Source organism: Oncorhynchus mykiss, chromosome 28, assembly GCF_057628025.1.
Source record: "Oncorhynchus mykiss isolate SJ-2025 chromosome 28, ASM5762802v1, whole genome shotgun sequence".
Lineage (NCBI taxonomy): Eukaryota > Metazoa > Chordata > Actinopteri > Salmoniformes > Salmonidae > Oncorhynchus > Oncorhynchus mykiss.
In genome coordinates this window covers 37,089,875-37,113,714 of record NC_143049.1, presented here as the reverse complement: position 1 = coordinate 37,113,714, position 23,840 = coordinate 37,089,875, and the positions used below count along the sequence as shown (strand labels likewise).

At 41.6% G+C, this 23,840-nt stretch overlaps 1 protein-coding gene across 3 annotated transcripts in view; it reads right to left on the bottom strand.

Moving 5' to 3' along the window:
• LOC110509101 (anion exchange protein 2) overlaps nucleotides 1-23,840 on the bottom strand; it is a 77,471-nt gene that overhangs the window by 35,946 nt on the left and 17,685 nt on the right. For all 3 annotated transcript variants that reach the window (XM_036966169.2, XM_036966168.2, XM_090225225.1), the window contains exon 2: nucleotides 7,674-7,845. In XM_036966169.2, the coding sequence (XP_036822064.1) occupies nucleotides 7,674-7,742 (69 nt within the window). In that variant the 5' untranslated portion in view covers nucleotides 7,743-7,845. The remainder of the gene's footprint in view (nucleotides 1-7,673; nucleotides 7,846-23,840) is intronic.

Here is a 23,840-nt window from a genome sequence, read left to right as displayed (position 1 = left end):
TCTTCTACAGTTAAGTAGATATGATATTAGCTGATATGGACTAGTCTTCTACAGTTAAGTAGATATGATATTAGCTGATATGAACTAGTCTTATACAGTTAAGTAGATATGATATTAGCTGATATGAACTAGTCTTATACAGTTAAGTAGATATGATATTAGCTGATATGGACTAGTCCTCTACAGTTAAGTAGATATGATATTAGCTGATATGGACTAGTCTTATACAGTTAAGTAGATATGATATTAGCTGATATGAACTAGTCTTATACAGTTAAGTAAATATGCTATTAGCTGATATGGACTAGTCTTCTACAGTTAAGTAGATATGATATTAGCTGACATGGACTAGTCTTCTACAGCTAAGTAGATATTATATTAGCTGACATGGACTAGTCTTCTACAGTTAAGTAAATATGATATTAGCTGATATGGACTAGTCTTCTACAGTTAAGTAGATATGATATTAGCTGATATGGACTAGTCTTCTACAGTTAAGTAGATATGATATTAGCTGATATGGACTAGTCTTCTACAGTTAAGTAGATATGATATTAGCTGATATGGACTAGTCCTCTACAGTTAAGTAGATATGATATTAGCTGATATGGACTAGTCTTCTACAGTTAAGTAGATATGATATTAGCTGATATGAACTAGTCTTATACAGTTAAGTAGATATGATATTAGCTGATATGGACTAGTCCTCTACAGTTAAGTAGATATGATATTAGCTGATATGGACTAGTCTTCTACAGTTAAGTAGATATGATATTAGCTGATATGAACTAGTCTTATACAGTTAAGTAGATATGATATTAGCTGATATGAACTAGTCTTATACAGTTAAGTAAATATGCTATTAGCTGATATGGACTAGTCTTCTACAGTTAAGTAGATATGATATTAGCTGACATGGACTAGTCTTCTACAGCTAAGTAGATATTATATTAGCTGACATGGACTAGTCTTCTACAGTTAAGTAAATATGCTATTAGCTGATATGGACTAGTCTTCTACAGTTAAGTAGATATGATATTAGCTGACATGGACTAGTCTTCTACAGTTAAGTAAATATGATATTAGCTGGATCTGCCCCATTTTTTCAATTTTCGCCTAAAATGACATACCCAAATCTAACTGCCTGTAGCTCAGGACCTGAAGCAAGGATATGCATTTTCTTGAAAGGAAACACTTTGAAGTTTGTGTAAATGTGAAGGGAATGTAAGAGAATATAACACAATAGATCTGGTAAAAGATAATACAAAACAAAATGTTATTTTGTATTTTTTTGTACCGTCATCTTTGAAATGCAAGAGAAAGGCAATAATGTATTGTTTCAGCCCAGTTGCAATTCAGATTTTGGCCACTAGATGACAGCAGTGTATGTGCAAAGCTTTAGACTGATCCTATGTACCATTGCATTCTGTTAAAAAAATGTGTATCGAGACTGCCCAAATGTGCCTAGTTTGTTTATGAATAACTTTTCATGTTCAAATTTGTGCACTCTCCTCAAACAACAGCATGGCATTATTTCACTGTAATAGCTACTGTAAATTGGACAGTGCAGTTAGATTAACAAGAATTTAAGCTTTCTGACACTATCCGATATGTCTATGTCCTGGGAGATTTTCTTGTTACTTACAACCTCATGCTAATCGCATTAGCCTACGTTAGCTCGAATGGCTGTGTAGCGTTACATTTAGCATCATCTGACCAGTGCCTGCACAGAAATGGAATGGCCTCCTGAGACCTGCTATTGAATTGCCTCTGTATTATAGATAGTCCATCCTTTATGGAAGGCAGGCACTGCTACTACAGTTACGTGATAACTTGATATGTTTGATTTCGTTGGTTGGCTGGCATCTACATCATTGGTTGTATATTGTAACCCACAGTTGTCCCAACTCGTATCTTAGTGAATACATGCATATTTTTTTTTATTTAACCTTTATTTAACTAGGCAAGTCCGTTAAGAACAAATTCTTATTTACAATGACAGTCTACTGGGGGAACAGTGGGTGAACTGCCTTGTTCAGGGACAGAATGACAGATTTTTTTTTGACAGAACTTGTCAGCTCAGGCATTCGATCCAGCAACCTTTATGTTACTGGCCCAATGCTCTAACTAGTAGGCTACCTGCCCCCCCACCCCCACCCCCACCCCCACCCCCGCCCACCCCCCAGATACCTAATGTACCTATGAATCAAAACCATAGTCAACAGCTACTGGCTGTGTTGCTGTTCATTTTCCCACCAAAGGCAGAGACATTTGGTTTGACCCGCTGCGTTGGGAAACCAGGTGGTTAAGAGTCTGCTGTGGTGTTATGTAACTGCGTCTGAACCTTCCGTGGCCTTTTTCTCCCCCTGCGGTGGTGGGGTCCAATCCGTGATGTTATTTCAATTCCCGGGTTATCACTTTTTTGGAACACAATGTTAACCACATAAATGGGTACTAAAACCCTTTTTGATTGAGAAGGGTTGTGGTAATCTTCACGTTCAACTATCCTGATACACTTATTATGCTTTCTCTTTACTGTGTTGTTCACAGTGATTGAGTGATATTAGCTGGGTCGTGATTGAGATGAATGTGAATGTGTGAAGATCTTGAAGGTTGCTGTAAACAAACGTTCAGTTTTGCCCAGTTACAGTATGTTATCCAGTTATCCATTTGTAGTGGGGGGGGGGGGGGGAGACCTTGAGTCTCACAAAACTACAGTCCTTAGTGATTATACCACTGTGTATGAGCTTTAAAGGTTGGAAACAACATTTTTCACTGGAAACAGCAAATCAATGTTTTGTAAAAACAGTTATCAAAAAGTGAAGGGATTTGGCATCACACTGCTGGCTCAGTACAGCCTGTCTGGACAAATACATAATTGTGCTGTGATGAAATAATTTAATAGAATGAAATCAAAACTATGTTGAATATAAAATATGAAGCTCTTCAAGGTGATTTTCTTGCCAAAACTCCCCCCCCCCCCCCCCCCCCCATATGCATGGTATTGATGGTGTACCAAGTCCATTCAATCATTTGTAGAAATTACTTATTAAACTGTTTCAGTCAAATCATTTAATGAAAGAACACTGTTATTGATGCCTCTGTCAATGTTGTTCACCCCGATGGCTACATCCATAGAATTATTAAGCTAGTCAGCGAACTTTGATAAACAGCCACATCCCACTGGGCTCAGACGTCAATTCAACGTTTTTTCCACGTTGGTTCAACGTCACTTAATTGAACTGACGTGGAAACAACATTGATTCAACCAGTGTGTGTCCTGTGGGTTATACATCTTAATTTTCTGGTTGATTAAGAAAGCTATATTTGGATATTGGTTGTCGATTCAATTATACCTTGTACATTTTTTGGTCTATATATTTAAAAAAATATTAAGTTATTAGTAATTTTGAACAGTTACCCGGTAACTCATTGATCCAGCTGTCTGGAACAGCTCCCAGGGCACTCACCTTGATTTCAAGCAGGAAGTCCATGTAGCGTCAGCTATCTGTCACAGTCACGTAGCGAAAGGACGCTAGCTGCTCATGACGAGCATTACAACAAAAAAGGCAATCTAAAATAGCAGCGGAAAGCTACGTTTGGGCAGTTTTTTGGAAAGCCTCTGGTCACATGGCAAGAGTAGTCCGTCCAGACAGGAAGTAGACCTTGTCCGGTGACATAATGACCCCCGTATAAGATTCATAGCCGGCGTCCCAAAAGGCACCCTTTTCCCTCTATAGTACAGTACTTTTGTCCAGTGCCCATTGGGCTCTAGTTAAAGGTAGTGCACTATATAGGGAATAGGGTGGCATTTGGGACTTGCATATAATCTCTGTGCAGATTACCAGGCCGCCTTGAGGTTCTACGCATGCAGAGCACACACACGCGCACACACACACACACACACACACACACACACACACACACACACACACACACACACACACACACACACACACACACACACACACACACACACACACACACTAAACAAACAAACTGTGACTCTCAATCAAACATACACCTCACAAGGAACATAAAGCAAAATAGATTTATGGTAATACTGTCATTCCCAGTCAAGTACCAACACTGAAATTAAGCCTGGCTAATGTGTAACTCACGGACAGTGAGTGAACGACAACATTGGTGAAATTACTAGAGCTCTGGAAAAGCTCTAGCATTTAATTATTTTGTAATTTTACACACAATAAAAAAAATTCACACTGACATACACATTAAAACATTTTTTTTTTAAGTTAATGAGATACTCTGTGAGGTATTCTGCTGGCTGTAGAATCAGTATGCATAGAGGCTACTGTTGGTAGGATGACATTGTGACTTGACTTAATGAATACATGAGTCAATATACAGAGTATGACAGAGACTGACCAGGTGAATCCAGGTGAACGATATGATCCCATATTGATGTCACTTGTTAAATCCACGTCAATCAGGGTAGAGGAAGGGAAGGAGACGGGTTAAATAAGGATTTTTTAAAGCCTTGAAACAATTGAGACATGGATTAAGTATGTGTGCCATTCAGAGGGTGAATGGGCAAGACAAAATATTTAAGTTCCTTTGAATGGGGTATGGTAGTAGGTGACAGGCACACCGGTCTGTCAAGCACTGCAACGCTGGGCCTCCTGAGTGGCGCAGTGGTCTAATGCACTGCGTCGCAGTGCTAGCTGTGCCACTAGAGATTTTGGGTGTCGCGTCCATTTTGGGTGTCGCAGCCGGCTGCAACCGGGAAACTCATGGTTTCGCGGCGCACAATTGGTCCAGTGTCGTCCGGGTTAGAGGAGGGCTTGGCCGGCAGGGATGTCCTTGTCCCACTGCGTACTAGCGACTCCTGTGGCGGGCTAGGCGCAGTGCATGCTGACACGGTCGCCAGGTGTACGGTGTTTCCTCCGACACACTGGTGCGGCTGACTTCTGGGCTAAGTAGGCAATGTCTCAAGAAGCAGTGTGGCTTTGTTGGGTTGTGTTTCGGAGGACGCATGGCTCTCGACCTTCACCTCTCCCGAGTCCGTACGGGAGTTGCAGCAATGCAACAAGACTGTAACTAGCAATTGGATACCATGAAAAAGGGGTAAATATTTGATTTTTTTTTAAAGAACTGCAACGCTGCTGGGTTTTTCACGCTCAACAGTTTCCCGTGTGTATCATGAATGGTCCACCACTCAAAAGACATCCAGCCAACTTGACACAATTGTGGGAAGCATTGGAGTAAAAATAGGCCAGCATCCCTGTGGAACGCTTTCGACACCTTGTGGAGTCCATGCCCCGAAGAATTCAGGCTGTTCTGAGAGCAAAAAGGGGGTGCAACTCAATATCAGGAAGGTGTTCCTAAAGTTTGATATACTCAGTGTATTCCACACAGCCTCTGAAAGTTCAATTCTGGCCTCCCGAGTGGCGCAGCGGTCTAAGGCGCTGCATTGCAGTGTTGCGGCGCCACTACAGCCTCTGTCATTACCGGCCGTGACCGGCCGTCCCATAGGGCGGCGTACAATTGGCCCAGCGTTTGGCCGGGAGGGATTTACTTGGCTCATCGTGCTCTAGCGACTCCTCGTGGCAGGCCAGGCGCCTGCAGGCTGACTTCGGTTGTCAGTTGAACGGTGTTTCCTCCGACACAGTGGTACAGCTGGCTTCTGGGTTAAGCGAGCGGGTGTTAAGGAGCGCGGTTTGGCAGGGTCATGTTTCGGAGGACGCATGACTCAACCTTCGCCTCTCCCGAGCCCGTTGGGGAGTTGCAGCGAGGAGAGAAGATCGTAATCATGAAATTGGGGAGAAGAATATGGTTAACAAAAGCTTGCTAAAGGCCAGTGAGTGGTAATGCCCCACCAACCCCAGCAGTGATTGACAGGTGCGTGTGGTCCGTCAGGTTGCCATAGTAATGAAAGGTGTTTCTTTGGGCTGCAATTGTTCAGATTAACGTCTATTGTTTGACCGAGAGCAACCAGCCCTCAAAGATCAAAACGGACAAGAGGGGGAGGAAATTGCCTTCATCAGACAAACACACACACACACATACTCCCAGTCACGCAAGCATCATCACGACCACCTTAACCGCCCACCCACAAGCACTCCCTCCCACCCCCGATATGAGCGTTGGGGTTAAGTCAAAGCTGGTATTAATAAGTAAATCTAGGCAGGAATGCTGGCGTGTGGGCGTCGTACCACCACATATCACCCATGTCTGAGAGGAACTAGCCAACAGTGCGAAAAAAAAACGAAACACTTCATGGGTCTTAGTGGTTTAGCTCATGTCCCCAGCAGGCAAAACTGGGTCTTAGATAGTGGGGTTTAGCTCATGTCCCCAGCAGGCAAAACTGGGTCTTAGCTAGTGGGGTTTAGCTCATGTCCCCAGCAGGCAAAACTGGGTCTTAGTTAGTGGGGTTTAGCTCATGTCCCCAGCAGGCAAAACTGGGTCTTAGATAGTGGGGTTTAGCTCATGTCCCCAGCAGGCAAAACTGGGTCTTAGATAGTGGGGTTTAGCTCATGTCCCCAGCAGGCAAAACTGGGTCTTAGATAGTGGGGTTTAGTGCATGTCCCCAGCAGGCAAAACTGGGTCTTAGTTAGTGGGGTTTAGCTCATGTCCCCAGCAGGCAAAACTGGGTCTTAGTTAGTGGGGTTTAGCTCATGTCCCCAGCAGGCAAAACTGGGTCTTAGATAGTGGGGTTTAGCTCATGTCCCCAGCAGGCAAAACTGGGTCTTAGATAGTGGGGTTTAGCTCATGTCCCCAGCAGGCAAAACTGGGTCTTAGATAGTGGGGTTTAGTGCATGTCCCCAGCAGGCAAAACTGGGTCTTAGTTAGTGGGGTTTAGCTCATGTCCCCAGCAGGCAAAACTGGGTCTTAGTTAGTGGGGTTTAGCTCATGTCCCCAGCAGGCAAAACTGGGTCTTAGTTAGTGGGGTTTAGCTCATGTCCCCAGCAGGCAAAACTGGGTGTTAGTTAGTGGGGTTTAGCTCATGTCCCCAGCAGGTAAAACTGAGCAAAATTGATTGAAATGTCATAATGGTTGTAATGATGTCATTTCAACCACATTTACTCGTTGGGGTCACGACACAGCAGCACTGTCTCAACAAACGGTTTTTAGTTTTGATTCATTTGTAATAGAGCATGAAATTGGCTTTGCAGGTACTACTGGTGCAATGTAAGCATTACCTGACCAATAAGTAAAACACCAACAAATAAATACATAAATAAGTGTCTAATAATGTGTGTTTAAAGCGTGTGTATAGAACACCGTTTCCCAAACTCTGTCCTCAGAACCGGGGTGGCAGGGTAGCCTAGTGGTTAGAGTGTTGGACTAGTAACCGGAAGGTTGCAAGTTCAAATCCCCGAGCTGACAAGGTACAACTCTGTCGTTCTGCCCCTGAACAGGCAGTTAACCCACTGTTCCTAGGCTGTCATTGAAAATAAGAATTTGTTCTTAACTGACTTGTCTAGTTAAATAAATGTAAAAAAAACACAAGGGGTGCATGTTTTGTTTTGTGACCTACCATTATACAGCTAATTCAAATTATCAAAGCTTGATGATTAGTTGATTATTTAAGTCAGCTGTGTGCTAGGTCAAAAACCAAAACGTGAACCCCTTGGGGTCACTGAGGACCGAGTTGGGGGAAACCCTGGCCTAGAATAACTCATGTGTATCGATGTAAAGTTTAAACTCACGGCTGACGTGACCGCGTTCTTGGTGTTGGCGGCAACATTGGTGTCGCTGGCATCCTTAGGGTTACTCATGGCTCCGTGCGGGGTCACGAGGTCAGGGCAGTATATTGTGACGCAGTCCTTAGCCCTTTTCACTCTGTTTCTGACTCAACAGAGGACTTTTGAGAAGCATAACCTGCAACAAAAAAAGGACAGAAATTGTTTGTTCGTCTTGATCAAATTTAATATTGGTAAATTAGGTCACTTTTTTTTTCTTCAATCATGCACATTTTATTTTAGGTAGTGATTTAAATTATATCAATGAACATCATTGTACATATGAACATCATTGACATATGCAATGTCAATCGTCACAATATCATTTACACACTTAGGGTCGCGTCACCAGACCAGGGTAAAGGTCAGGGCCCTAACAAAATAATAATATAACAGTTATAATAATGACATATGCAATGTCAATTGTCACACTATCATTTACACACTTAGGGTCACGTCACCAGACCAGGGTAAAGGTCAGAGCCCTAACAAAATAATAATATAACACTTATAAGTAGGGTTAGGGTTTTTCCTGGACAGGTCACAGGGTCCTGACCCTAACCATATTAAAGGCTTTACCATATCGACCATGAGACAATGTCACGCGTGCTCCCTCTCCGGCCTCTAGGTCACCAGGCTGCTCGCTATGGCACCCACCTGTCACCATCGTTACGCGCACCTGGACTCCATCTCTTCCCTGATTACCTTCCCTATATATGTCTCTCCCTTTGGTTCCTTCCCTATATATGTCTCTCCCTTTGGTTCCTTCCCTATATATGTCACTCCCGTTGGTTCCTTCCCTATATATGTCCCTCCCTTTGGTTCCTTCCCTATATATGTCCCTCCCTTTGGTTCCTTCCCTATATATGTCACTCCCTTTGGTTCCTTCCCTATATATGTCACTCCCTTTGGTTCCTTCCCTATATATGTCACTCCCTTTGGTTCCTTCCCTATATATGTCCCTCCCTTTGGTTCCTTCCCTATATATGTCCCTCCCTTTGGTTCCTTCCCTATATATGTCACTCCCTTTGGTTCCTTCCCTATATCTGTCACTCCCTTTGGTTCCTTCCCTATATATGTCACTCCCTTTGGTTCCTTCCCTATATATGTCCCTCCCTTTGGTTCCTTCCCTATATATGTCACTCCCTTTGGTTCCTTCCCTATATATGTCACTCCCTTTGGTTCCTTCCCTATATATGTCACTCCCTTTGGTTCCTTCCCTATATATGTCTCTCCCTTTGGTTCCTTCCCTATATATGTCCCTCCCTTTGGTTCCTTCCCTATATATGACACTCCCTTTGGTTCCTTCCCTATATATGTCACTCCCTTTGGTTCCTTCCCTATATCTGTCACTCCCTTTGGTTCCTTCCCTATATATGTCACTCCCTTTGGTTCCTTCCCTATATATGTCCCTCCCTTTGGTTCCTTCCCTATATATGTCACTCCCTTTGGTTCCTTCCCTATATATGTCACTCCCTTTGGTTCCTTCCCTATATATGTCACTCCCTTTGGTTCCTTCCCTATATATGTCACTCCCTTTGGTTCCTTCCCTATATATGTCCCTCCCTTTGGTTCCTTCCCTATATATGTCACTCCCTTTGGTTCCTTCCCTATATATGTCTCTCCCTTTGGTTCCTTCCCTATAAATGTCCCTCCCTTTGGTTCCTTCCCTATATATGTCCCTCCCTTTGGTTCCTTCCCTATATATGTCACTCCCGTTGGTTCCTTCCTCAGGCAGTTATTGTTTCTGTTTCTGTGTCATGTCTGTACGTTGTTCGTGTTTCTTATTTTGTATTATGTTGTGTTTATTTATTAAAAACACTCACTCCCTGTACTTGCTTCCCGACTCTCAGCGCACATCGTTACAGACAACCCCTCATGAGTGAACAACAAGATATAATTGTTTTACTTTTATTTAACATGTCAATTAAGATCAAATTCTTATTTTACAATGACGGCCTACCCCAGGCCAAACCCTCCCCTAACCCGGAAGACGCTGTGCCAATTGTGTGCCGCACTATGGGACTCCCGATCACGGCAGGTTGTAATACATCCCGAGATCGAACCAGGGTCTGTAGTGATGCCTGTACAGCTGAGATGCAGTGCCTAAGATTGGCTGAGCCAATCACAGTATTGTGATTCTAATTGGGGCCAACACAGCGGCAAATAACAACAGCAATAAATCTAGCACTGAGTTTATGGGAGCGTGTTTTTTTAATGAAAACATGTGATAGCTTCATAATGATAACCTGTGTGATAGCTTCATCATGAAAACCTGTGTGATAGCTTCATCATGATAACCTGTGTGATAGCTTCATAATGATAACCTGTGTGATAGCTTCATCATGAAAACCTGTGTGATAGCTTCATCATGAAAACCTGTGTGATAGCTTCATAATGATAACCTGTGTGATAGCTTCATCATGAAAACCTGTGTGATAGCTTCATCATGATAACCTGTGTGATAGCTTCATAATGAAAACCTGTGTGATAGCTTCATCATGAAAACCTGTGTGATAGCTGCATCATGAAAACCTGTGTGATAGCTGCATCATGATAACCTGTGTGATAGCTTCATCATGATAACCTGTGTGATAGCTTCATCATGAAAACCTGTGTGATAGCTTCATCATGAAAACCTGTGTGATAGCTTCATCATGAAAACCTGTGTGATAGCTTCATCATGATAACCTGTGTGATAGCTTCATCATGAAAACCTGTGTGATAGCTTCATCATGATAACCTGTGTGATAGCTTCATCATGAAAACCTGTGTGATAGCTTCATCATGAAAACCTGTGTGATAGCTTCATCATGAAAACCTGTGTGATAGCTTCATCATGAAAACACTGCTAAGCATTGCCGTGTTCTGAATGGGTTAGACGAGATTAGGACGTATCCACCTTGGCAAGACCACAACATCCAATGGCTGTATTTTCCAGAGGGAGAAAATCCATTCAGCTGGACAGGCAGCATCTTGTAACACTTAGCTGGTGTTACCATTGTCTATTACGGTAGTGGCCACCTGGTTAACGTGATGACTAACTTTGCCTGAGATCTGAAGACTTACATTAGCTCCCCGAGCGAAAGCCTAGGCCTTAGCTCAGTGGGTTAACAGTACAGTGGTGCGAAGCTGACCCGTGTCCAATTACCGCCAAACAATGGTGCGAGTGCCAAGCCCAATACCACTGACCCGGTTCACTCACTGCTTCGCATATTCGATAGAAGTGAGATAACATTCATAAACACTTAAAACAGTGTAGAGCTTCTCTGTTAGTGGAGAGTTTTTCCTCAACAGAGAATAACATATAGCAGTTATCATGAGACTGCGTATGATTTTTAGAAGCAGCGACTAAGGGTCAGGGTTGCCAGATTGGTACCTGGTATTTAGATAACAGGACAATATCTTGACAAATTTCCCTTCAATGATGTTCAGACACGCAGGAACCTCCCAATGCAGCACTTGCGGGTCAGGGTTGCCAGATTGTGTTCTGGCCGTGGTCAGATAGTGGGGGTTGCCATATCGTGTAGGCAGAGTCCACTTGGAAATCCCCCTAGTGTGTAACCCAAATAATTTCAGTAAGTAAATTGACACAGTCAGCATTTTCCACGCCATTATTGTGATGCTATGCAAATTCAGGTCAAGTATTGACATGATGTTGGTCTCGTTTAAAGTTTCTCTCGATTTTGTATAATCCAAAATGGGACCCATATCCTCCTGATTCCCATGGATGTATCTCAATAGTCTACAGGGTGATACCTCTCCTCATCCTCCCTCATCCCTGACCCCGTTACATCTACTGAACCGAGAGGGCATCACCTCAGACTATTGAGATGTACCCCTCTCTTCCTTCAAGTGATAAGAGATAAGTGTATATACTCCGTCTCATCACTGGAGCATAGGAGTGTCAGTATGGTTCACATCAACGAGGTCACTGCCGCAAGGTTAGTACATCCGTAAACTAGGGAGGAGAAACGGGATGGAGGATGTTCATTCATTAAAGGTATCCTCTGACACTTCCTGGTTGGGAATGATATGACACTTATATATTATGTATGTATAACGTGTGATAATCATACATTATTATATTGGAGTAGGGGTGGTGGATCCACAGTACAGATAAGTGCTGAATCATGTGATGTCACGGGGGGGGGGGGGGGGGTTCATTACACAGCATAATTCATGTGGAGATGTTGTCGTCACCCACTACAGAGTGTTTGCATCTGCTTGAGGTACGACTTTCATCTTTAACTATCCGTCGTATGGTGAAGCAGGTGACTCTGAAAGCCCTCGAAGACTAGGACACAGAAGCAGGCAGAGTCACACACACGCACGCACACACACACATAAGAGAGCAATAAGGGGACGACATAAGTCTCAATATTACTCCTACATACAGAAGCAGTGTGTGTGTGTGTGTGTGTGTGTGTGTGTGTGTGTGTGTGTGTGTGTGTGTGTGTGTGTGTGTGTGTGTGTGTGTGTGTGTGTGTGTGTGTGTGTGTGTCAGTCTGTCTCTGATTACGTTACCATCCCTTTCAGTTCAACCTTCATTCCATTAAAGTGGAAGAGAGCCATCTGAGGACTAAATCATGACCCATCACTCCCTGATACCAAATCGACACTGGGAACCATCTGAGGACTAAATCATGACCCATCACTCCCTGATACCAAATCGACACTGGGAACCATCTGAGGACTAAATCATGACCCATCCCTCCCTGATATCAAATCGATACTGGGAACCATCTGAGGACTAAATCATGACCCATCACTCCCTGATACCAAATCGATACTGCTCCTGGCACACTGATTCTGTATCATAAAGAACACTGAAGAAGACATAAAAGTATTTCCAGCTGACTTCACTTCTAGTCCCCTCTGGAGAACCCACGGCAGGGGTTTACCTCTTTTGAACACACTGAAATGCAGTTATAATGAGGGTATCGCTGAGGCATCGCTAAGAATTCTCAGTAAAAAAAAAAAAGTGGTATTCTTATAACACGTTTTACAGCGTGTTGTATCCGCATCATACTGCACATGTCAGCGTTAAGTGAAAGTGTTGACATCTCTGTTAAGTGAAAGTGTTGACATCTCTGTTAAGTGAAAGTGTTGACATCTCTTTTAAGTGAAAGTGTTGACATCTCTGTTAAGTGAAAGTGTTGACATCTCTTTTAAGGGAAAGTGTTGACATCTCTGTTAAGTGAAAGTGTTGACATCTCTGTTAAGTGAAAGTGTTGACATCTCTGTTAAGTGAAAGTGTTGACATCTCTGTTAAGTGAAAGTGTTGACATCTCTGTTAAGTGAAAGTGTTGACATCTCTTTTAAGTGAAAGTGTTGACATCTCTGTTAAGTGAAAGTGTTGACATCTCTGTTAAGTGAAAGTGTTGACATCTCTGTTAAGTGAAAGTGTTGACATCTCTGTTAAGTGAAAGTGTTGACATCTCTGTTAAGTGAAAGTGTTGACATCTCTGTTAAGTGAAAGTGTTGACATCTCTGTTAAGTGAAAGTGTTGACATCTCTTTTAAGTGAAAGTGTTGACATCTCTGTTAAGTGAAAGTGTTGACATCTCTGTTAAGTGAAAGTGTTGACATCTCTGTTAAGTGAAAGTGTTGACATCTCTTTTAAGTAAAAGTGTTGACATCTCTGTTAAGTGAAAGTGTTGACATCTCTGTTAAGTGAAAGTGTTGACATCTCTTTTAAGTGAAAGTGTTGACATCTCTTTTAAGTAAAAGTGTTGACATCTCTGTTAAGTGAAAGTGTTGACATCTCTGTTAAGTGAAAGTGTTGACATCTCTGACTACCTATTTTTGACGGTTTAAAGGACCCAGAGAGCCAGGGGCCTCATTTATCAAAAGGTGTGTGCACACAAAAAAAGACTCTAAACCCAGCATGCCCCAGTTTTCCCAGGAAAGTGTGCCCATCTCCAAGTATACCTCAGACCATGCTTACTTCTGGTGATTAATCAATTGTATTGTTCCCTTAGGGGAAATGGAGGTGGTTTGATGCACAGGAATTATAATAATGGTAGATTAATACAAATATGTCATAAACTGTGGGCCTAATGATAACAGAAATGGATTTGCATTTAGTAAGGAGATCGCAGAGAAGCATGGAGCCTAATATGTTTATTTTACTTTTATTATATACAGTAGGCCTAAATAATATATTGCAGGAGAAATATTATGCTACCATTTATCCATCCCTAAATAGACCAGTAGCCTATTTAAAATATTTGACAGTATGGGTAGGCTACAGTAATGCTGTGCAGTAGGAGCACAACATCTTAGCCTATTAAATCTCAGAGCCACCGAGGCAGAAGATATAAAACAATATATATTGACAACAAAATACTGAACAACAATTCATCTTCTGCATAAAAGTGATGGCTGAAGCATTTACTTTTAAATGTCTCAACTAGACAATCAATCAATGTTGCAGAATGCGCGGCCAGTGTTTGGCACTGGCGCATGCATTTTAAGAATGAAAAAGTCACTGCAAAAAAATTTGCACATTCTGCCCACACTTCTACAGAAATGTGATCAAACTTGCCATTGCGCTTCTCTTTTAGGAACTATCATGGCCCAGTTCCAACATCTACAAATCGTACAGCAAATGAGGGCGTTTTTTGTTACCATAAAAGGTGCATAGAGTGAGTTTTCAAGATGGGGTTGTAAAACTTGTTCATGGGCGCACAAATACAGCAGCCTGTGTTTCTGATTTATCAATGAAAACATGCATATATGTTGCGTGCAACAGTGATAAATCCCAATAATTTGTAACGCAGGAAAATCCTAGAAACTCCACATACACCAGAATTTAGTGAGAAATGTTCGCAAGGTTGATAAATGAGGTATCAGTAGTCTACACAAAGGGACCATGGTTATTTCTGGCGAGGACCCTCAACCCCTGGCATCACCTCTTCCCTCATAGATGCAAAGAGCTAAAATACTCTGCATGGTCAATCTGACTTCTGCAATGGGCCGTACAGCATATACTGTGATAGGGCCTCTGTAGAAGTCAGGAATTTCATACTTCTTGCGCTTCACGGAGCAGAGCAGGGCTATTGTGAAGGAAGTTGTCAAGGAAGTGAGATTGTGTTTATACAGGAACCTCCCGCCCTCACCGACCGTCAACCAATCATGTCAATGCGGAGCTATACGGAACATCGCCGTACAGAGATCAATTTGGCCTCTGCAAGCCACTGGAGGCTCTGTAATTATGCCATACGAAGCCCCCGGACAGCATTTCTGGATCAAGGATAAATCAGATAATAATCATATAAAATCAATAATAAAAGCGCTTAGTGGGAAAAAAAGCTCCAGATTCGCCAGCCAGCATTTAAACAATGAGAATGGCAAAAGGGATGAAGGAGATTACCACGCTGTACCTACTCTTGCCTTTGTTGTTGATGTGGGTCGGTGGAATGTTAAGGTCAATCCATGGTGGATTTGTAAGCGGTGGGCCGGGTTACTGAAGCAAAGCGCTACACGGTCCATGTTAGGCAACCTGCCAGGGATTTATGGGGTTAAGAATGTGTGTGTGAAAAGATTAGCATGATTGTTTATGCAACACCAGTGAGCATAGAGGATAGAAGACCTTAGCGACACGTGTTTGGTCAGACTTGATCAAAGCTTTGGCACTGTAGCCATTCACAGAACATAAGGTTGTTGGAAAGTGACTTGTACTCTGAAGATATTTGATAGGCCAGGAGGGACTCTACTTTAGATTTTAGGGCATGAGGGTAAGATGGCCAGCCTGGTCTCATAGACTAGAAAATATACATTCTGGACCCGCAAATTTGAATGATATGTTACGTTTGGTATGGTTACATAAGACAGAAGGTTACTTAACTTAAAAATGAAAGGAGGGGGGTTGTTCGGGTGGATTAGTTGGCGTAAAATGCGAACATCTAGCAACCCAAAGGTTGCGTGTTCGAATATCATCATGAACAACTTTTGCAACTTTACAACTACTTACTACTTTTTTAGCTACTTTGCAACTACTTAGCCTGTTAGCTAACCCTTCCCCTAACCTTAACCCTTTAACCTAAATCCTAACCTTAACCCTAACCCTTAGCCTAGGTAATGTAAGTGTTAGCCACCTAGCTAACGGTAGCCACAAAAAAAATAAATTTGTAACATATCATACTTATTGCAAATTCGTAACATATTGTACAAATTGCAATTCAAATAAAATTGTATTTGTCACATGTACCGAATACAACAGGTGTAGACATTACTGTGAAATGCTTACTTACAAGCCCTTAAAACAACAATTCAGTTCAAGAAATAGAGTTCTGAAAATATTTACAAAAAAAAACTAAAGTAAAAAAGTAAAATAAAAAGTAACAGAATAAAATAACAATAACGAGGCTATATACAGGGGGTACCTGTACTGAGTCAATGTGGAGGCTATATACAGGGGGTACCTGTACTGAGTCAATGTGGAGGCTATATACAGGGGGTACCTGTACTGAGTCAATGTGGAGGCTATATACAGGGGGGTACCGGTACTGAGTCAATGTGGAGGCTATATACAGGGGGTACCTGTACTGAGTCAATGTGGAGGCTATATACAGGGGGGTACCGGTACTGAGTCAATGTGGAGGCTATATACAGGGGGGTACCTGTACTGAGTCAATGTGGAGGCTATATACAGGGGGTACCTGTACTGAGTCAATGTGGAGGCTATATACAGGGGGTACCTGTACTGAGTCAATGTGGAGGCTATATACAGGGGGTACCTGTACTGAGTCAATGTGGAGGCTATATACAGGGGGTACCTGTACTGAGTCAATGTGGAGGCTATATACAGGGGGTACCTGTACTGAGTCAATGTGGAGGCTATATACAGGGGGTACCTGTACTGAGTCAATGTGGAGGCTATATACAGGGGGTACCAGTACAGAGTCAATGTGGAGGATATATACAGGGGGTACCTGTACTGAGTCAATGTGGAGGCTATATACAGGGGGTACCTGTACTGAGTCAATGTGGAGGCTATATACAGGGGATACCGGTACAGAGTCAATGTGGAGGCTATATACAGGGGGTACCGGTACAGAGTCAATGTGGAGGCTATATACAGGGGTACCGGTACAGAGTCAATGTGGAGGCTATATACAGGGGGTACCGGTACAGAGTCAATGTGGAGGCTATATACAGGGGGTACCTGTACTGAGTCAATGTGGAGGCTATATACAGGGGGTACCGGTACAGAGTCAATGTGGAGGCTATATACAGGGGGTACCGGTACAGAGTCAATGTGGAGGCTATATACAGGGGTACCGGTACAGAGTCAATGTGGAGGCTATATACAGGGGGTACCTGTACTGAGTCAATGTGGAGGCTATATACAGGGGATACCGGTACAGAGTCAATGTGGAGGCTATATACAGGGGGTACCTGTACTGAGTCAATGTGGAGGCTATATACAGGGGGTACCGGTACAGAGTCAATGTGGAGGCTATATACAGGGGGTACCTGTACTGAGTCAATGTGGAGGCTATATACAGGGGGTACCTGTACTGAGTCAATGTGGAGGCTATATACAGGGGGTACCTGTACTGAGTCAATGTGGAGGCTATATACAGGGGGTACCTGTACTGAGTCAATGTGGAGGCTATATACAGGGGGTACCTGTACTGAGTCAATGTGGAGGCTATATACAGGGGGTACCTGTACTGAGTCAATGTGGAGGCTATATACAGGGGGTACCTGTACTGAGTCAATGTGGAGGCTATATACAGGGGGTACCTGTACTGAGTCAATGTGGAGGCTATATACAGGGGGTACCTGTACCGAGTCAATGTGGAGGCTATATACAGGGGGTACCTGTACTGAGTCAATGTGGAGGCTATATACAGGGGGTACCTGTACCGAGTCAATGTGGAGGCTATATACAGGGGGTACCTGTACTGAGTCAATGTGCGAGGGTACAGGTTAGTCGAGGGAATTTGTACATGTAGGTAGGGGTAAAGTGAAAATAGTCCGGGTGGCCATTTGATTAATTGTTCAGCAGTCTGATGGTTTGGGGGTGGAAGCTGTTTAGGAGTCTCTTGGTCCTAGACTTGACACTCCAGTACTGCTTGCCATGCGGTAGCAGAGAGAACAGTCTATGACTTTGGTTTTTTAATTTAACCTTTATTTAAGTAGGCAAGTCAGTTAAGAACAAATTCTTATTTACAATGACGGCCTACCCCGGCCAAATCCTGACCCGTACAGCGCTGGGCCAGTGATGTCTTAGACCACTGTGCCACTCGGGAGATTGGAGTCTTTGACCATTTTTGGGTCCTTCCTCTGACACCGCCTAGTATATAGGTCCTGGATGGCAGGAAATTTGGCCCCCAGTGATATCCTGGGCCGTACGTCTTACAGTCAGATGCCGAGCAGTTTCTATACCAGTCGGTGATGCAACCGGTCAGGATGCTCTCTATGGTACAGCTGTAGAACTTGTAATTCTTAACATACGAAATAGATGATAGAAATGCACAAATTAATACATACCATACAAAACTTAACATATCATTATAAATGGAGGGAGACAGATTTACATTTACTATGTTACGTCTACCCCTGAATCCAGGTTGTAAACCAGTGTGCTGTTTTCTTACTTCTTCCTTACAGTTAAGAATCACCTTACATTTCCTATGTTACGTCTACCCCTGAGTCCAGGTTGTAAACCAGTGTACTGTTTTTTACTACTTACAGTTAAGAATCACCATACATTTCCTATGTTACGTCTAGCCCTGAGTCCAGGTTGTAAACCAGTGTACTGTTTTTTACTACTTACAGTTAAGAATCACCATACATTTCCTATGTTACGTCTAGCCCTGAGTCCAGGTTGTAAACCAGTGTGCTGTTTTTTACTTCTTCCTTACAGTTAAGAATCACCTTACATTTACTATGTTACATCTACCCCTGAGTCCAGGTTGTAAACCAGTGTGCTGTTTTTTACTACTTACAGTTAAGAAACACCATACATTTGCATGTACCAGGAATTTGGCCTGGTGAAATGGTCACAATATACAGAATATACACAATAACTGGAAAACACTAAAAACTACAGACTAAGCTATAAATTTGGCATGTGCAAGGTCTTTAAACAAGACATTTTTTAAGAATGATGTGTAATGGGGGAAATATATATGTAAGAGTCCGTGGTAGAGTGCAAATTGGTAGGTGCGTACAAGAATGTGCAGAGAGTGCAAAGATCAATGTACAGTTCTAGGATGATAGTGCAAATGAGAAGACCATCATAGACCAGGTGGCCGGCTGGTGAGGCGCGTGGGAAGAAGCTGTTCAGGTGGTGGGTGGTTTTGGTCATGATTGACCTAAACCACCTGCCAGATGAGAGTCTTTGGAAGAGGGGGGTGTCCAGGGGGGATGGGTTGGGGATTATCTTTCCTGCATGCTTCTTGGCCCGATCCTTGATGGAAGGCAGGTGGCAGTGCGTTTTGCTCCCCTACTGGTTAACACACCTACTCATTCAAGAGTTTTTCTTTATTTGTACTCTTTTCTACACTGTAGAATAATAGTGAAGAGATCAAACGTATGAAATAACACATATGGAATCATGTAGTTACCAAAAAAGTGTTAAACACATCAAAATATATTTTATATTTGAGATTCTTCAAATAGCCACCCTTTGCCTTGATGACAGCTTTGCACACTCTTAGCATTCTCTCAACCAGCTTCACCTGGAATGCTTTTCCAACCGTCTTGAAGGAGTTCCCACATATGCTGAGCACTTGTTGGCTGCTTTTCCTTAACGCTGCAGGTCTACACCATAATTTGCAAATAAATTCATTAAAAATCCTACAATGTGATTTTCTGGATTTTTTTTCTCATTTTGTCTGTCATAGTTGAAGTGTACCTATGATGAAAATTACAGGCCTCTCTCATCTTTTTAAGTGGGAGAACTTGCACAATTGGTGGCTGACTAAATACTTTTTTGCCCCACTGTAGCCCTTACACAGCCTGGAGGTCTGTTGGGTCATCGTCCTGTTGAAAAATAAATGATAGTCCCACTAAGCGCAAACCAGATTAAAAGGCGTTTCGCTGCAGAATGCTGTGGTAGCCATGTTGGTTAAGTGTGCTTTGATCTCTAAATAAATCACTGACTGTGTCACCAGCAAAGCACACCCACACATCACACCTCTTCCTCCATGCTTCACGGTGGGAACCACACATGTGGAGATAATCCGTTCGCCTACTCTGCATCTCACAAAGACATGGCAGTTGGAACCAAAAATCTCACATTTGGACTCATCAGACCGAAGGACAGATTTCCACCGGTCTAATGTCCATTGCTCCTGTTTCTTGGCCCAAAAAAGTATCTTCTTCTAATTGGTGTCCTTTAGTAGTGGTTTCCTTTCAGCAATTTGACCATGAAGGCTTGATTCATGCAGTCTCCTCTGAGCAGTTGATGTTGAGATGTGTCTGTTACTTGAACTCTGTGAAGCATTTATTTGGGCTGCAATTTCTGAGGCTTGTAACTCTAATGAATGTATCCTCTGCAGCAGAGGTAACTCTGGGTCTGCACTTGAAGAAACTTTCAAAGTTCCTGCAATTTTCCATATTGACTGACCTTCATGTCTAAAGGTACTGATGGACTGTAATTTCTCTTTGCTTATTTGAGCTGTCCTTGCTATAATATGGACTTGGTCTTTTAAATAGGGGGGACCAAATAGGGGGGACCTACCTTGTCACAACACAACTGATTGGCTCAAACGCATTAAAAAGAAAAACAATTAGACAAATCCACAAAAAACTGGTATTCAGAGGTATTCAGAGACTTTACTCAGTACTTTATTGAAGCACCTTTGGCAGTGATTACAGCCTCAAGAGTCTTTTTGGGTATGACGCTACAAGCTTGGCACAAGTGTATTTGGGGAGTTTCTCCCATTCTTCTCTGCAGATCCTCTCAAACTCTGTCAGGTTGGATGGGGAGTGACGCTGCACATCTGTTTTCAGGTCTCTCCAGAGATGTTAGATCGGGTTCAAGTCCGGGCTCTGGCTGGGCCACTCAAGGACATTCAGAGACTTGTCCCGAATCCACTCCAGCGTTGTCTTGGTTGTGTGCTTAGTGTTGTTGTCCTGTTGGAAGGTGAAACTTCACCCCATTCTGAGGTCCTGAGCACTCTGCTACAAGTTTTCATCGAGGTTATCCGTTCATCTTTCCCTTGATCTTCCAATCCCTGCCGCTGAAAAACATCCCCACAGTATGATGCTGCCACCCCCATGCTTCACCGTAGGGATGGTGCCAGGTTTCCTCCAGACGTGACGCTTGGCATTCAGGCCAAAGAGTTCAATCTTGGTTTCATCAGACCAGAGAATCTTATTTCTCATTGTCTGAGTCCTTTAGGTGCCTTTTGGCAAACTCCAAGTGGGCTGTCATGTGCCTTCTACTGAGGAATGGCTTCCGTCTGGCCACTCTAGCATAAAAGCCTGATTGGTGGAGTGCTGCAGGGATGGTTGTCCTTTTGGAAGGTTCTCCCATCTCCATCTCCACACCTTCCTGACCAAGCCCCTTCTCCCCCGACTGCTCAGTTTGGCTGGACGGCCAGCTCAAGGAAGAGTCTTGGTGGTTCCAAACTTCTTCCATTTCAGAATGATGGAGGCCATTGTGTTCTTGGGGAACTTCAATGCTGCAGAAATGTTTTGGTACCCTTCCCCAGATCTCGACACAATCCTGTTTCTGAGCTCTACAGACAATTCCTTCGACCTCATGGCTTGGTTGTTGCTCTGACATGCACTGTCAACTGTGGGACCTTATATAGACAGGTGAGTGCCTTTTCAAATCATGTCCAAACAATCGAATTTACCACAGGTGGACTCCAATCAAGTTGTAGAAGCATCTCAAGTATGATCAATGGAAACAGGATGCACCTGAGCTTATTTTTGAGTCTCATAGCAAAGGGTCTGAATACTTATGTAAATAAGGTATGTCTGTTTTCACTTTGTAATTATGATGTCATTATGGGGTACTGTGTGTAGATTGATGAGCAAAAAAATGTATTTCATACATTTTAGAATAATGCTGTAACGTAACAAAATGTTTTAGTATGTATGACACCTAAATAGGCTTATATTCAACTAAATAGCATATATATATATATATATATATTTCAGTATGTTTGACACCTGAGTAGTTTTTTATTAATCTAAATAGCATATATATATTTCAGTATGATTGACACCTGAGTAGGCTTATATTCAACTAAATAGCATATATATTACCATATATATTTCAGTATGTTTGACACCTGAGTAGGCTTATATTCAACTAAATAGCATATATATATTTCAGTATGTTTGACACCTGAGTAGGCTTATATTCAACTAAATAGCATATATATATTTCACTATGTTTGACACCTGAGTAGGCTTATATTCAACTAAATAGCATATTTATATTTCACTATGTTTGACACCTGAGTAGGCTTATATTCAACTAAATAGCATATATATATTTCAGTATGTATGACACCTGAGTAGGCTTATATTCAACTAAATAGCATATTTATATTTCACTATGTTTGACACCTGAGTAGGCTTATATTCAACTAAATAGCATATTTATATTTCACTATGTTTGACACCTGAGTAGGCTTATATTCAACTAAATAGCATATTTATATTTCACTATGTTTGACACCTGAGTAGGCTTATATTCAACTAAATAGCATATATATATTTCAGTATGTATGACACCTGAGTAGGCTTATATTCAACTAAATAGCATATTTATATTTCACTATGTTTGACACCTGAGTAGGCTTATATTCAACTAAATAGCATATTTATATTTCACTATGTTTGACACCTGAGTAGGCTTATATTCTACTAAATAGCATGTATATTACCATATATATTTCAGTATTTATGACACCTGAGTAGGCTTATATTCTACTAAATAGCATGTATATTACCATATATATTTCAGTATGTATGACACCTGAGTAGGCTTATATTCAACTAAATAGCATATATATATTTCAGTATGTATGACACCTGAGTAGGCTTATATTCAACTAAATAGCATATTTATATTTCACTATGTTTGACACCTGAGTAGGCTTATATTCAACTAAATAGCATGTATATTACCATATATATTTCAGTATGTATGACACTTGAGTAGGCTTATATTCAACTAAATAGCATGTATATTACCATATATATTTCAGTATGTATGACACCTGAGTAGGCTTATATTCAACTAAATAGCATATATATATTTCAGTATGTATGACACCTGAGTAGGCTTATATTCAACTAAATAGCATATTTATATTTCACTATGTTTGACACCTGAGTAGGCTTATATTCAACTAAATAGCATGTATATTACCATATATATTTCAGTATGTATGACACCTGAGTAGGCTTATATTCAACTAAATAGCATGTATATTACCATATATATTTCAGTATTTATGACACTTGAGTAGGCTTATATTCAACTAAATAGCATGTATATTACATATATATTTCAGTATGTATGACACCTGAGTAGGCTTATATTCAACTAAATAGCATGTATATTACCATATATATTTCAGTATTTATGACACTTGAGTAGGCTTATATTCAACTAAATAGCATGTATATTACATATATATTTCAGTATGTATGACACCTGAGTAGGCTTATATTCAACTAAATAGCATGTATATTACCATATATATTTCAGTATTTATGACACTTGAGTAGGCTTATATTCAACTAAATAGCATGTATATTACATATATATTTCAGTATGTATGACACCTGAGTAGGCTTATATTCAACTAAATAGCATGTATATTACCATATATATTTCAGTATTTATGACACTTGAGTAGGCTTATATTCAACTAAATAGCATGTATATTACATATATATTTCAGTATGTATGACACCTGAGTAGGCTTATATTCAACTAAATAGCATGTATATTACCATATATATTTCAGTATTTATGACACTTGAGTAGGCTTATATTCAACTAAATAGCATGTATATTACCATATATATTTCAGTATGTATGACACCTGAGTAGGCTTATATTCTACTAAATAGCATGTATATTACCATATATATTTCAGTATGTATGACACCTGAGTAGGCTTATATTCAACTAAATAGCATG